The sequence below is a fragment of the Rhagoletis pomonella genome, unplaced genomic scaffold, assembly GCF_013731165.1.
Source record: "Rhagoletis pomonella isolate Grant_MI unplaced genomic scaffold, Rhpom_1.0 Rhpom_scaffold_00005, whole genome shotgun sequence".
Classification (NCBI taxonomy): Eukaryota; Metazoa; Arthropoda; class Insecta; order Diptera; family Tephritidae; genus Rhagoletis; species Rhagoletis pomonella.
Genome location: NW_023458559.1, coordinates 74,066,455 through 74,080,421, shown reverse-complemented (window position 1 = coordinate 74,080,421; position 13,967 = coordinate 74,066,455). Strand labels below are relative to the sequence as shown.

The 13,967-nt window shown below is 37.2% G+C and overlaps 2 protein-coding genes across 6 annotated transcripts; both read right to left on the bottom strand.

The window, feature by feature from the left end:
* Positions 1–10,116: 10,116 nt before the first annotated feature.
* On the bottom strand, positions 10,117–11,255 carry LOC118739499 (hydroxyacylglutathione hydrolase-like protein). The gene is made up of 2 exons (XM_036470861.1): positions 11,029–11,255; positions 10,117–10,964 (listed from the first exon to the last, which is right to left on the bottom strand). Exons 1-2 carry the CDS (start codon positions 11,236–11,238, stop codon positions 10,248–10,250), a joined length of 927 nt encoding a protein of 308 aa, XP_036326754.1. The 5' UTR covers positions 11,239–11,255; the 3' UTR covers positions 10,117–10,247.
* On the bottom strand, positions 11,241–13,654 carry LOC118739498 (hydroxyacylglutathione hydrolase, mitochondrial-like). 5 transcript variants are annotated; one of them, XM_036470859.1, is made up of 3 exons: positions 13,561–13,654; positions 12,850–12,965; positions 11,241–12,786 (listed from the first exon to the last, which is right to left on the bottom strand). In XM_036470859.1, exons 2-3 carry the CDS (start codon positions 12,931–12,933, stop codon positions 12,061–12,063), a joined length of 810 nt encoding a protein of 269 aa, XP_036326752.1. In that variant the 5' UTR covers positions 12,934–12,965; positions 13,561–13,654; the 3' UTR covers positions 11,241–12,060. The 5 variants fall into 5 exon arrangements, with proteins under 5 accessions (XP_036326752.1, XP_036326751.1, XP_036326750.1 ...); XM_036470858.1 differs by having other exon boundaries at positions 13,539–13,625; XM_036470857.1 differs by having other exon boundaries at positions 13,179–13,601.
* Between the last annotated feature and the right edge of the window lie 313 nt (positions 13,655–13,967).

Below are 13,967 nucleotides of genomic sequence, written 5' to 3'. Positions count from 1 at the left end.
AGAGGGAGGTGACAGTGAATTGTTATAGTGTGAAATAGAATTGTTTTTGTACCATTTCTTACATACATATGTATATATGTTTCTTGTCTATGCTAGCTGGCGACATAATGACTACATAGACTGTCGTTTCCTCTTAGAACTACTTCTTATTGGTTTCTTCATCCAGTCGCATGTTTCTTTTTGCCATTTTCTTTACGCTTAATTTTTGTTCTTATTTTTATGAAATTGTAGTAAAACTTTTTGCACACTTATTTTTGTTATTGTTATATAATGGCACTTATGTCGTCGTCGTCGTCGTCGTCACAGTCACTTGTGTTTTCCGCGTGCGGTGGCAATGCAATTTCTTAGTTCACATCCGTTACGAAGGAGTGTGTGTTTTTCCTTCACTCACTGATTCCACTTGCCGCCTTCGCTGGCTTGCACACATTTTTTCACTGTCAGTGTGCATTCTGAGTGCACTTTATACTCTCGGTTATTGCACTTGCGTGTTATTCTTCTTGTATTTTCTTATTTTTTTTTTTATTTGTATGCATTTTATCATGGAGAAGTGGCGTATTTTTCTTGTGATGTCTTTCATATTAAATATTCCGTCCTGTTTTGCCTTAAGTAGGCGGTATGTTTCTTGTTATTTTTTAATGTTTTAAATATCCTCATTAAACTACTTGCAATTGTCCTTTTTATTAATAACTCTCGTTAGCTCTTACTCGTATCCACTTATATTCGCATTTCCGTCCAATTTGTCACGTCGCAATTGCCAAGATGATGCATTACACGCATATTTACTTACTACATTCATATCTGTGGGGTAATTTTCCACTTTTTAAGCGCAAATGTGGAAGGACTGAAAAACTGAAAGCAGAGGGATGTGCAGTTGGGTTAAACAACTGGCGCAATTTCACAAAGAAGAAAAGAAAAGTATAAGAAGAATGCAATGATAGAAACGATTGTTTCTAGTTAAATCCTGGTGTCCTGTGTCCTGGATGGATTCGGATAAAGTATTCGCGGAGATCTAAAGTAAATAGTCCTCAAGGCAATGCCTTTTTAAAAAACCCTTTTCACGGAAGAAGGGGGTTTCAAAGCATTGCTTATCATAAGGAAAAAAAACCTTAATACATAAATCCTTAAGAGCTTTAAGCCTTACTTCTTTCTTTCTCAAGGTTCTAGAAATACTAGTAGACTTGCAGATACGACAGCATTGATATAACTCTCTAGCTATCAGCATACCTAGTGGAAAGACAAGTCTGTAGATACAGTCTTGCATGTTGTTCCAGCGGCTTTTCTCCGCACCCTAACTTGCCTTGGGCTATATCATCCGCTGGTAGAGTTTGTTCGTCGCCTTCTAGGCTGCAGAACGATACGCAAACCGCGGTACCCCTTTCCCTACTACTTTGTAATCCAACGATGAGTACTCCGCTGGCGCGGTTGTAGAAAACAGGTTCTCAGGTCACTAGTTGCGCTGATCTTCTTGGCCTATCGGCAGTTTCTAAGCACCTCCAAGTTCTATGGGACTTAGTTCATGGCGCCTTACACTTCGTGGAAACCTGGTCCAAAGGAGCAGTCCTTAGTGTCAATCCGGCAAAAACGGTCATGGTTCTTTTGTCAATTAAAACGAAAATTGCCCGGCCACAACTTACTTCCGTGAATGGTGTTGCACTGACTTTTTGAGGGGACTTAGCGCAGCAAAAAAGTTATAACTGTCCTGTACGCCTGTAAGTCATCCACAGAGAAAAAATGGGAATTCAAGCCATTGTGAGCTGGTTAAACACAGCGATTGCGAGTCCTATTCTGTTCTCACGGTTTTGTAGCCGTTCGTATATCTTAACTATGGATAGTACTGATCTGATGAAAATATCCCACGACACAGCATCCATGGATAAAAGGTTAAAGCAAGGATGGACACGAATACAAAGAAATAACTAGAGAGCACAGAAACTTCTCTACAACTGGTGGTAATAACTGTAGCTCGTTTCTGTAACTTTTCTGTGCCGATTATTTCTCTACTGGTAGAGAATATACGTCATTCTCTACTACGCATTAGAAGTAGAGAACAGGGCGGCGAATTCATATCTAAATTCGCCTTGGCGGAGAATTGAGCTACAGGTGGGACTTCGAAAAATTGAGAAGCTATCGACGAAGCTTTTTGGTATCGGTCCATACTGACAAACGATTGGAATGCCGAATAACTGCCGTCCCTAAATTGGAGGGCTAAGTGTTGCGTTTTCTAACGCCAGCGCGCGCTATAACTAAATAAACGACAGTAAGAGAAAAATTTAAAATAAAAGGTCAACGATTCTGGCACCTACTGCGTTATGTTAGCAAATAAAGACACGTGTCTGGGAAGACTACAGAGCCAAAAGCGATTTTACACTGAACCAAAAATCCACCTCCGGATCAAAGAAAAACTTTCCTTACTTTAAGGTCGAAAATTCTTCCGAATGAGTAAAAAATTCTCCCGAATGCGTAATTTTTCTTTGGAATGTGTAAAAACGTACACGAAAATATGGAATCGTGGATTGAATCTATCATTTTGAAGAAATGTTGGGCATGAAAAGAGGATAAAATTTCTTTAGTGCTGTTTCGTTCCCATTTTTCTTCATTTTGATTGCTGTTTTTCTTCAATTAAGAGAAGTTTTTTTTTTGGGTGTACTCCTCTTAAAGCCAAACCACACGATTGGTGAATTTTTATAGGCAATGTACAATTTGACAATTACAGAGTGGTATTATTTGAAATATGCTTAATGAAAAATTTCTAGACAACACCAATCTGTGTCTGCTAAAATGTATACATTTGTACAAATGCATCAATCGTGTGATTTGGCCTTTACACAGTAAATGACGCGACCAAAAAATATACACTTTTTCAACTTAAACAAAAAAAAAACGATTTATCATCGAATTCAAGTTCAAGCGTAATTTATAAAAGAACTATTTAGAATTTAAAAATTTGCAAAAACCTTAATCGTTTTTTAATAGCATAAAAATGAGATTATTTCGATGTGACTAAAATATCCAACAGTCTTTAAAGAGCACTGAACTGAGAATGGCCGAAAGAACTTATACTATAGCTTTAGTATTTATTATTTTGGTAATATATTCAGCACATGCAGGAATAAAGGTAAAACAATAAATAAATTAGTAAGCGAAAACTTATCTCAAAGACCTTTTTAAACTGGTTCAATAATAATAACCTCTCACAGCGAAATTATGCCATAACCTTGGATAGCGTAAATTATACCATCCACCAGCCAGGTTGGTTGAACGTCGAACAATTCTACTGTGGCAGCAATAGTATTGGCTTGAGCACCTTCACTTTAAACTTACGTGTGCAACAAAATATTACAGAATTTCAAATACGTGATAAATTTTTTATTTTACGCAAAGGAAACACAATACAGAATACAGAAGTAATTAACGCCTGTGACATGTTAAATGGGAATTATGGCAATGCCATGATAAAGCTTAGCATACTGGAGCTGCATCAAGTGACGCGGCCAGTGTTTTTGTGTCCACTGATTGAGGTGAATATTTTTTTATTGATATCTTAACATTAATTTTGTAGTTTTTTTGTAAGTTTTTTTTTTGCCTTTTGCAGAACACACTTTATATCATCACCAACTATACCTTGCGTCCCAGTGTATACCCACCATATTTACCTCTAATGAGTTACGTTGAAATAGTTGAATTCTCTATGGGTGGTGTACATTATTTGGATTTAATTTTTAAAGGTAGAGTTAAGAAAGCATAGAACATATTAATCAAGAACGACTTAAATATTAAGAGTTTATCGATGAAGTATTATATAACAAATTGGAAGTTAATATTAAAAAAAACCTACATTAATAAAGGAAGTGCTGTTCGATAAAGAATGGTTTCAAGCATAATCTTACAATATATGGAACATTGTATCTTCGGCAGATGTTTTCTATTTTTTAGTCAGCTGAGTCACAAATTAATTAAATAAATTGCCTTCTTCTTTTTGTTGGCCTAAGAGATTTTTGTCGAGTTCAACCAAGCACACCAGTCGTTTCTCTTCTGTGCCAACTGACGCCTATTGGAAATGACAGGTGAAGCCAAGTCCTTTTCCACTGGGTCTTTCCATTACAGAGGCTTCCCTCTTCTTCTGTTACCAGCATCGCGGCTATGAACGTTCCGATACATTCAAAGTATCGATACGTACTTAAATGAGTTTACTCAAATCGCTATTTCCATACGACTTATTCGAGTAAACCGAATGTATCGATAGCTACTTATATCGATAATTTTTCATCCTATTATGTGCAACAAAGCTCAAAACGTTGTAAGGCTCATCTGCGTTCCATCGTCTGCGGTATTCACCATCGCCAAAAGCGTAACGGCCCGTAAATCTTCCGCAAAATCTTTCTCTCAAACACTCCAAGAGCCGCCTCATCGGATGTTGTCATTGTCCCTGCTTCTGCGCCATATACCAGTAGCTCGTTTCTGTAACAATTCTCTACCAAGGCGAATTGAGATATGAATTCGCCGCCCTGTTCTCTACTGCTAATTAATAGGTGAGAGTGACATATTTTCTCTACCAGTAGAGAAATAATCGGTAGAGAAAAGTTACAGAAACGGGCTACAGCACGGGCATGATGAGTGACTTATAGAGTGGGGTTTTCGTATATCGAGAGAGGACTTTATCCGCAATTGCCTACTCAGTCCAAAGTAGCACTTGTTGGCAAGAGTGGTTCTGCGTTGAATTTCAATGCTGACATTATCATCGGTGTTAATGCTGGTTTCCAAGTAAACGACATTCTCCACTTTCTCGAAATTATAACTGTCAACGGTGACGTGGGTTCCAAGGCGCGAATGCGCTGACAGTTTCATAGATGACAGGAGATACTACGTCTTGTCCTCGTTTACCATCAGACCCATTCGCTTTGCTTCCTTATCCAACTTAGAATAGGCAGAACAGACTTCGCGGTTCTTGTTACCGATGATGTCGATGACAGCGGCGCACGCCAGCCTGTTGCTGGGCGGTTCAGTTCTGCAGCTCTTATTCTCCAACCTCACATTAAAAAAAAATCATAAGAAAGGGAGTCGCCCTGTCTGAAACCCCGCTTGGTATCAAGCGGCTGGAAGAAGTCTTTCCCAAAACTCGCGGAGCAGGTTGTATTGCTTAACGTCATTTTACACAGTTGTATCAGTTTCGCGAGGATACCAAATTCACACAACTCCTTTTAGTGCTGTCGAAAGCGGCTTTGAAGTCGACAAATAGATGGTGAGTGTCGGTCCTATTCTCGCGAGTCTTTTTCAGGATTTCACTTTTGAGTGATTGTGAATACCTGGTCTATGGCGGCTTTGCCAGGTCTAAACCGCACTAAAAAGGCCCAAACATCTCGTTGATGGTACGATTCAGTCTTTCGCACAATACGCTATATAAGGCCTTGTAACCTATGTTTAGAAGTCGTATACCACGGTAGTTGGCGCGAATGGCGGGGTCGCTGTTCTTGAGATCGGGCAGAGAACACTCAAAGCCAGTCGTCGTGCATGCGTTCATCTGACCACACTTTGCACGAGAGTTGATGCATGCACCTTATCAACTCCTTGCCGCCGTACTTGAATAGCTCGGCTGGCAGGCCGTCAATTCTTACAGCTCTGTTGTTTTTCAGCCGATAATTGCTATTCGTACCTCGCCATAGTCCGGCGGTGGAACATTGACTCCGTCATAATTGGCTGGATTTGTCTCAGAGCTTGCTGCGCTGACTAGACATCCATCTTTCCAGCGGCAGACCGGATGTGTGCAATGGAGCCATAACACAAGCTTTACCCGAGTGCAGCCTAAATTTGAGGTTGATGGAGAGTTTTTCGCAGATGACGCTTCCAATATTGGTGCAAAGTGGTTTAATAAGGTCGGGATTAAAGCTGTTAAAATTCCGTATTATATCGGCTGACGAAAATATTTTTTCAACATATATCGTGAATAACATAGTAAAATAGTAACAGACAAGTAATTTTTAGCAAAAAAAAACGACTTTAAAAAAAAAATATATATATCTATATATTTCATGATTCAATGATCGGATATAAACCAAATTAGTATGGGACCATCTCTGAGACACTACCTTTCCGTTGCAGAAAGAAACCGAAATCGGTTGACGTGGTCCAAAGTTATGCGGTAACATACATAAAAAAAAATATTCCGACGAACTGATAACCCCCTCCTTTTTTGGAAGTCGGGTAAAAATTCGAAAATTCTTTGAATTTTTCCAAATTGTTAATATATTTTAGAATTCTAAGAATTTTCATACACAAGTACCATGAACATAAGAATTTTTTGACAATTTGTGATGTTTCCCATCTTTACATTTTAGGATGGATTTAAGAAAAAATTTTGGAAAATATAAAAATTTCTAAAATCTCAATAATTTTGTACATTTCAAAATATTCTCATTTTACGAAAATTTCTTAAATCTCCCAGATTACGATAGTTTTTAAAATTTTGGAAATTATCCTAAAAGTAAGAAATCTCAAGATATTTATTAACTTCATAAAATTCAAAATTTTGGAATTTTTGTTATTTTCTAAACCTGCAAAAATATTCAAACTTTCTGTGACTTTCAACTATGTAAAGTAGTACAAATTCGAAAATACAACAAAAAGTAGGTAAGTTGAAAATTTTGAAAGTTCAGTGAATTCGAAGAACTGATAGGCATTCTTCACCAGTGTGTTATAATTATATGATACAAATATAATCTTTCTGAAAAATAACGAAATCATTTCGCAATTATCCGTACGCAGATACGGTCAATAATTGCGCAATTTTGTAAGTGCTCACGCTGTTGCAGGAAAATCGCAATCACGTGTGTTCACCGGGCGGCTTAATTCTTTTTTTTCTACAAAAATTTATAATATTGTTTTAAAACTGGTACTCGTTCCAAAATGGGTATTTTTTCCTTAATGATAAAAAGATAATTTTTCAATTCTCTCGGCACACGCACAACGAGTTAATTGCACAGCTTTATTTTCAATATAGGGATAAGGGGCCAAGCAAAGATTACCAAAAACTCATGAAACAGAACGAAGCAAGAAAAAAAACTATCAGTATTTTCTTTAAGTTTTCCTAAAAATTACACTATACAGCACTCGGCTGGATATTGGACCAAGCCCATTTTTTTAAGGGATTGAGTCACAATTAAAAAAGTAACTTTTCCGTTTTTCAAAGTTAGCCTCCAAAATCGAGCTGGGCCTTCGAATTTCGAAATTGGACGATTGATAAAAAATTATTTGTAATTACTGTATGTAAACAACTAAAAAAAAAGTAAAAACATAGTCGTGGTACGCCTTTTGCTCTTATTTAAACGGGATATGACTTTTTTTGTGCAAACTTATATTACAGATGCTTCCATAAAAAATGAAAATTTTTAATAAAAAATCGCGCGATTTTTTATTACAAATTTTCGCCTGCGGCGCTTTTTCCATAAAAATCAACACTTGATAAATAATGAAAATTTTTAGTAAAAAATCGCGCGATTTTTTATTAAAAATTTTCGCCTGCGGCGCTTGTCAGTTTTTTTTTTTTATTGGGGGTATTTAACCCCATACCCTCCTTTACTACTAATTCAACGCTGAGCAGGAAAATGGGTACGATAAAAACTATTCTCTTTTATTGTTATTTTCTTAGATGTGGCTGCACTCTTCTAATGTCAGTGTGAAACCATGGTTGAATCAACGGTTCTGTATTCACAATGTGCGTATACAAGAATGATAGAATACAAGATTGCGCCAATCGAGCTGAGAGCAACTGGCCGTGACGTCAAAAAATACCAGAATGAGAGAGCAAGAGGAACTCGACAAGAAAAAGAGGAAGCATCGACCAAAAGGCAGTGTTGCCAAGTTTTGACGTGGAAAAAGCATCAAATTTTTATTGGTGTATTTTATTGACTTTATATGAATATGTTATGCCGATTCAAAAATCAATGTTTCTTGCACGACGGTCGATTTCTTCTGGCATGATTGAAGGTGCTGCCACATATTTCTTTGTCGCTTATGATTGTCACTGTGCCATGATTTTGTTTAAATTTTTGTAAAATTGCTTTTTAAGATTTTCTGATTTGGTGTCTTCAAACTAAAAACAAAAGCACCAAAATCGCACCAAGCACAAAACTCAAAAATTTTCGCGTTTTGAATACCCACTAAATTTGGTGCGAAAAGCATCAAGTTGGCAACAGTGAATGTAAACAAAAGTATTTTATGACGTCAGCGATTGGGTGGATGCTGTCAAATCAACGAGGAGAGGGTTAGCGGTCCGCGAATGCCGCGACCTTTATTTTTTGGATCGTGGTGCGTATACATATATAAGTGCGTGATAATTATTAAAACTTACTTAATTTACTAAAAATACATCATAAATGTAAAAAGTATGTTTACATTTCAATGTGCGGGGTTTTAATGCAATTATTTTGCCAAGGTGTCTACATAAATATAGTGTTTATTGTGTGAAATAGCGCCGAGAGGTTAGTTCAATTTACAAACTTTAACAACAAATAACTTAAAAACTATAAGCCTCCTGCGGCTAAAAGTATATATATTTGCAATCAGGAGAACTCCCCCTACCCCCCATAGGCACCTTTTTTCTGTACGCGGGGGATGCCAAACTAAAATTTTCCCAAAAATAATTTTTTACCAAAGGTCCTATTTCGAACTTCGAAAGCCCATATCTCGATTTCGGACGCTAACTTTGAAAAACTGAGAAATCACTTTTTTACTTATGACTTAATCTCTTTAAAAAAAATGTTTAACTTCCTTTTTAACATAAATGGGAAGTATCAATCAATTGCAATTTAGTATTATTTTAGTCGATTGCCAAAGGGCACACAATGAGATATCAACGAATATTCGAAAAATTTTGTTTATACGAAAAACTATCACAAATTCATGAATATGAAATAGAAACTTACCTTCGCAGATTGCAGCATCTTTTGTTCACGGAATTGTTTCTCAATAATAAGATCCAAAGTACAAAATAAATCACAAAATGACAATCTACAGTGTTTTTCAATCAGCTGTAAATTTTCCCATATCTGGGGAAACTTTGCGGATGAACTGCGAGGAATGTACTAATTGATTAGTTCACAAATGGTGCTGAATGTATTTCCAAGATTTTTCCACTGAGTCAAAATTTAACGCTTCAAGATGAAGGCCTACCCAAATAACGTGATACTTCAAGCTTACCACACAACTGAGGTTTCAAACTCAAGTGAAATTTGACACACTTTTTCCATGACTTATATTTTTCAAAAGCATCCATTCATTATATATTCTGGCAATGATATTTCACGATATTCAGGGAAATTGAAATATTTTCGTATTTAATATGGATATCTCACTCATCATTTTTTACAGTGGAATATTATGAAAACGCATGTTACACAAAAACTGCTCAACCATATCTTTGGCCGAGTGTTGAGTCAACTCCACCGATCTGAACTTGCAGGAGGCAGGCTAATTTGATTTCAAACGCAACCCTGGAACCTGTTTATGATGTGTAGATCAATCAATTTTTCAAGGGTATTTAAAAGAAGCGATGAGAGCCTGATTGCTGGGAAGCCCCGGAGCATTCATGCACTAATGATAGGGCTGATAAATTACATAGTTACAGTTGTTCTTCACAATTTTATGAAATACACAAGTTTTGGTGCATGGTTCACGAAACTAACTGCCATTTTTCGTCTACGGGCCGCAGCCACACATAAATAACAGTATTTCGAGCTCTAATAAACCAACCAATATGTAAATGTCCGCAAATATTATCCAAGGATTAAATTTCATCCACTGCCATGATGGTTTTACCCTCAGCATTACGTAGTTGCCAACACTTTTGGTCAATGCTTACTAATAACCCAACAATGCACAGATATTTACAAAACTTGAAGGATATGAAATTAGAAACAATAAACCAGTAAAAACTTAGGCAATAGCAACTTAATAACGCGCTTTTCACTTAACACTTCAAAAGTCAACTTGTTACGCAACTTCCTGTTCCTGCAGCCACCAGCTGTTTTAATAAAACAGGGCGCCACAAATATAACAATAAATAAAATAAAAAATCTTATGAGCGGCGATCATAAGCAAATTTCAACGTTATGTATTTTCCTTGCAAAAAGTACAACGAATAAGTACAATTTTGTGCAATGTCTATCGCTCAATGTTGTTAGAAAAAGCCAAAACATTATAATCTGTTTATTAGACGAAAATGTTTATCATTCCTATTTCATTTGATTCGCCCGCTACTTGAACGTGTCCCGTTGTTTGCGCAAACAAAACATGGTGTAAATCGGATCTGTATCGCCGGTGTATTGCTGCACATCCGGATGGTCGACACGCATAAATGGATTCCAGAGTCTCTCCTCGCACAGCAGCGATGGCGGAGTAGGCAATTTATTTTCGCGTTGTTTCTGCGCCCAAACTAAACGTGAGTGAATATTTGAATTTTCGGGTTCCACAGTTTCGGCAAAGCGCAAATTCAAAATTGTATTCTCATGACCGCCAAATACACGCGACTCTTTGGGAAGTGCACAGAAACGTTTTACAATGGCATACATTTGTTCCGGCGTGCCCTCATCAAAGCCACCGCAGCCACCTTGAAAGAGTGTGTCACCAGTGAAGAGTGCGGGCGGACCACCCGCACCGCACTCCACAAAATAGCAATAATGTCCGACTGTGTGGCAAGGTGTATGCAAGCAGTGAATTGTCATCTGGCCCAGCTTTATTTTCTCATCACGCTTAATGCAATGATTTACGGCCTTAATACGCTCATCACCGGCACAGATTTTCACTTCCGGGCACGCGGTGGCCAATTCTGTTGTGCCCCCAGAATGATCCTCGTGATGATGGGTAATAAAAGCGTAGGAAAGTTTCATTTTCTCCTGTTTGAGTACATCAAACAGAATTTTGTTATCGGACAGATCGATGGCAGCTGTACAGCCGGTAGGCAAGTCGGTTATCTTCAAAAAGGAAAATAATGAAAATTTGTATGATTTATTTGCAACGACGCCTCGCCGATTTTACCAAATACATGTAGTTGTTCTTGCGTGCGGGTATTATCTTTACTACCATACCCTCACAACGTACGTCCACAATTTTGCTGTGCAGATCAGGAGCAGCGGCTGCCGGCTTAGGTGTTGCAGTATCGGCCCACATACGACGCGCTCGCCACACTATCTTGCATGAAATTAAGGTAAGCGCATTTAATAGATAACCCAAAATAATACAAACCATTATTATATATATTGTGGGCTAAGCCACGCCCAAATAGTGAGCACATTTAATTCAGCTAAGTAATTTCTATTACGAAAATTTATAATTTTCAATGTTTAGGCAGAAATCACAAATGGTTTACTTCAATTTTTAATTCAGCTTGAATCATATTGACATAAATACATAAATTCACAGTTTGTTTAACACAATTCATTAACTTGAATTCCAAGTAGCAATAAAAATGAAGTGTGCAGTAATGTTAAGTTAGTTATTAAGAAGAAAGGAAGATCTCTTCTCTCATACTTGTTGAAAATTTTCAAGAAGTTCATTAATTTACTGTGCTATTTAGCACTAAAAGTCCCAAAATCGTATGTAAATAAGATTCTTATAATTGCTATACCCCAAAGCATGATAAAACCATAGTAAGATAGAACCAAGGTGTATTAAACAAGGTGTGATTGACAACTCAGTGCGGCTCTTTGGTTGCCAACATTTTAAAATCGTATAAGATTGAAAATAAAAAACTTAAATTGTTCAAAATTGTTGTTGCTTGAGATTGAAAATTAAAATGTGGATGTGCTAGTTTGTGAGTAAATTTTGAAATCGAATTGCTAGGAAACGTCAAGAATTTTAAAAGTGCCTCTCAGCGGTTCTACCTTACTATATTTTTATCATGCCCCGATGTAATATAAAGACTTCTATGTACATATGTATATATAAACAACCAAACCAACAAAATATACATAACCCTATATGTAAAAACAAAAATTAAATGTGCGCCTATTTCCACAGTACCACCATCATCAACAGCACTCTTTGTTCTCTTCGCCCTCATTCCCTTCCCTAAGCTTTGAAGTTGTCCTTTTCCCTGCGCAAGCTGCCCATAGTCTTAATGGGATCCTGTTCATTAGCATGCTTTTGCACATTGGCCTCGTGTACACGCATGAATGGATTCCAAGACTTCTCCTCGCCAATGGTCGAGGGCACAGTGGGTGATTTGGTAGCGCGGCGTAACTTTGCCCATTCGATGCGCTTTAAAATTTTATCATTCAATGGTTCTACATGACGCGCATATGCCATATTCTGCAATGTATATTCATGACCACAAAAAACTTTAGTATCATCCGGTAAGGAAGACAATTTTTGGCACAATGCCGAGTACATTTGATCGGGTGTGCCTTCAAAGAAACGCCCACAGCCACCTTGGAATAGAGTATCACCGGTAAAAACGGCGCGGTCATCAGTATTTGACGATTCCACAAAGTAACAAATGTGTCCAGTGGTGTGACAAGGGGTAAAAAGGCAACTCACTTTAAGGTTCCCAATCTGTATGCGATCATCTTGAGACACTTTTTGCGTTAGTGCACCAATGCGATCATCACCACCGTACACTTCCAGCGGCTTGCCATACATCTTAACTAATTTCTCATTACCGCCAGCATGATCCCAGTGATGGTGCGTGGTAAGCACCTTAGTAAGATGCACATTTTCAGCTTGCACAGCAGCTATAACACTTTCCGGATCGACCGGGTCAACAATGGCAGCCTCCTTGGTTGAGTTGTCGATAATCTACAAAGGAAGCATTAATTTCGGTAGTGAAATGTTTATTCATATACATATTTGCCCGCTTACCAAATACATGAAATTGTCCTGAAGCGCTGGCAATACCTTTACATGCATGGAAGCCCATTTTAAATCCTCCACAGAGCTATGCATTCTGTTTATACCAACTTTAAGTAACTTTTGTACTGCAAAAGGAAAAATACAGAATTTTAGCAAAAATTGTTGGTTCACATAATTACATATGTATTTTATCTAATCTGCAATGCAATCAAAAGTCTTAAATAAACAATCACTTTTGATGTCAAAACGTCGCAGCGACATTAATTCCGCGCTATTCCGCTTGATGTTAAGTGCATTTGCACTTGCACAAGCGAGCGGGCGTCCGGCACTGCACACACCTCGAAAATACGCAGCGGTCAGATTGCGTACAACACCCTGCTGTACGTTTCTCCAAGCGTTGGAAAGCATTTATTGTTATAAAATATGTACTACTACTTGATTTTGTGCTTTAATCTAGTTGTGTATATGTAAAATGGTATACTTTTTGTGAAATTTTTACTTGTTTTATTTTTATTTATTTTTTTTGCTTTTTTTACACTATTGTCGCTGCTTTGTGCGCTTTTGTTTTGTGCTTCAAACACGTTTTATTTCAGACTTATTGCAGTTTTGCGACAGGTTTCACTATTACTAGTTTATAAAATAGTTTAGCGTGCAGAAAATTATTGAAATTAGAATGAAATTAAAAATTATTACTAAACTGTAAAAAAATTAGTTCCGTACTCAGAATTCCGATTAGATTAATTTTGTCGTTGCCGGACAATGAAGGAAATGAAGGTACTTAAAGTTGGTTGCAAAACAATCAGCTTTTTATTTCAATTTTCGAATTTAGCTCATATAAAATAAATTACCAAACTATGCAAAATACAAGAAAAAGAACTAACTTTTATCAAAAGATTCACTTTTCCATGTGTTATCTGGACTTTAGAACATGTCTTCGATTATTTTGTTATTAAAGGGGTGTGGCAGCGCTACATCACAACAGCTGTTTCTAGCGCTGCAATTATAGTGGATTTTTGCCATGTACGCAAGAATTCCTCAAATGAAATTCCTCTTCCGATGTAAAAACGATAGATGGCGCTTTGGTCGAAAGAAAAAGTAAATAAGATTTCTTTTGCAATTTCTAAGCC

Bases quoted from the DNA above. Each gene is read 5' to 3' on its own strand.
- LOC118739498 (XM_036470856.1), bottom strand. From the start codon at position 13,248: ATGCTTTCCAACGCTTGGAGAAACGTACAGCAGGGTGTTGTACGCAAT. The intron at 12,966-13,073 runs GTGATTGTTTAT...TTCCTTTTGCAG, and splicing joins GCGACGTTTTGACATCAAAA to TACAAAAGTTACTTAAAGTT. The intron at 12,787-12,849 runs GTAAGCGGGCAA...CTTCCTTTGTAG, and splicing joins AGGACAATTTCATGTATTTG to ATTATCGACAACTCAACCAA.
- LOC118739499 (XM_036470861.1), bottom strand. From the start codon at position 11,238: ATGGTTTGTATTATTTTGGGTTATCTATTAAATGCGCTTACCTTAATT. The intron at 10,965-11,028 runs GTAAAATCGGCG...TCCTTTTTGAAG, and splicing joins AGAACAACTACATGTATTTG to ATAACCGACTTGCCTACCGG.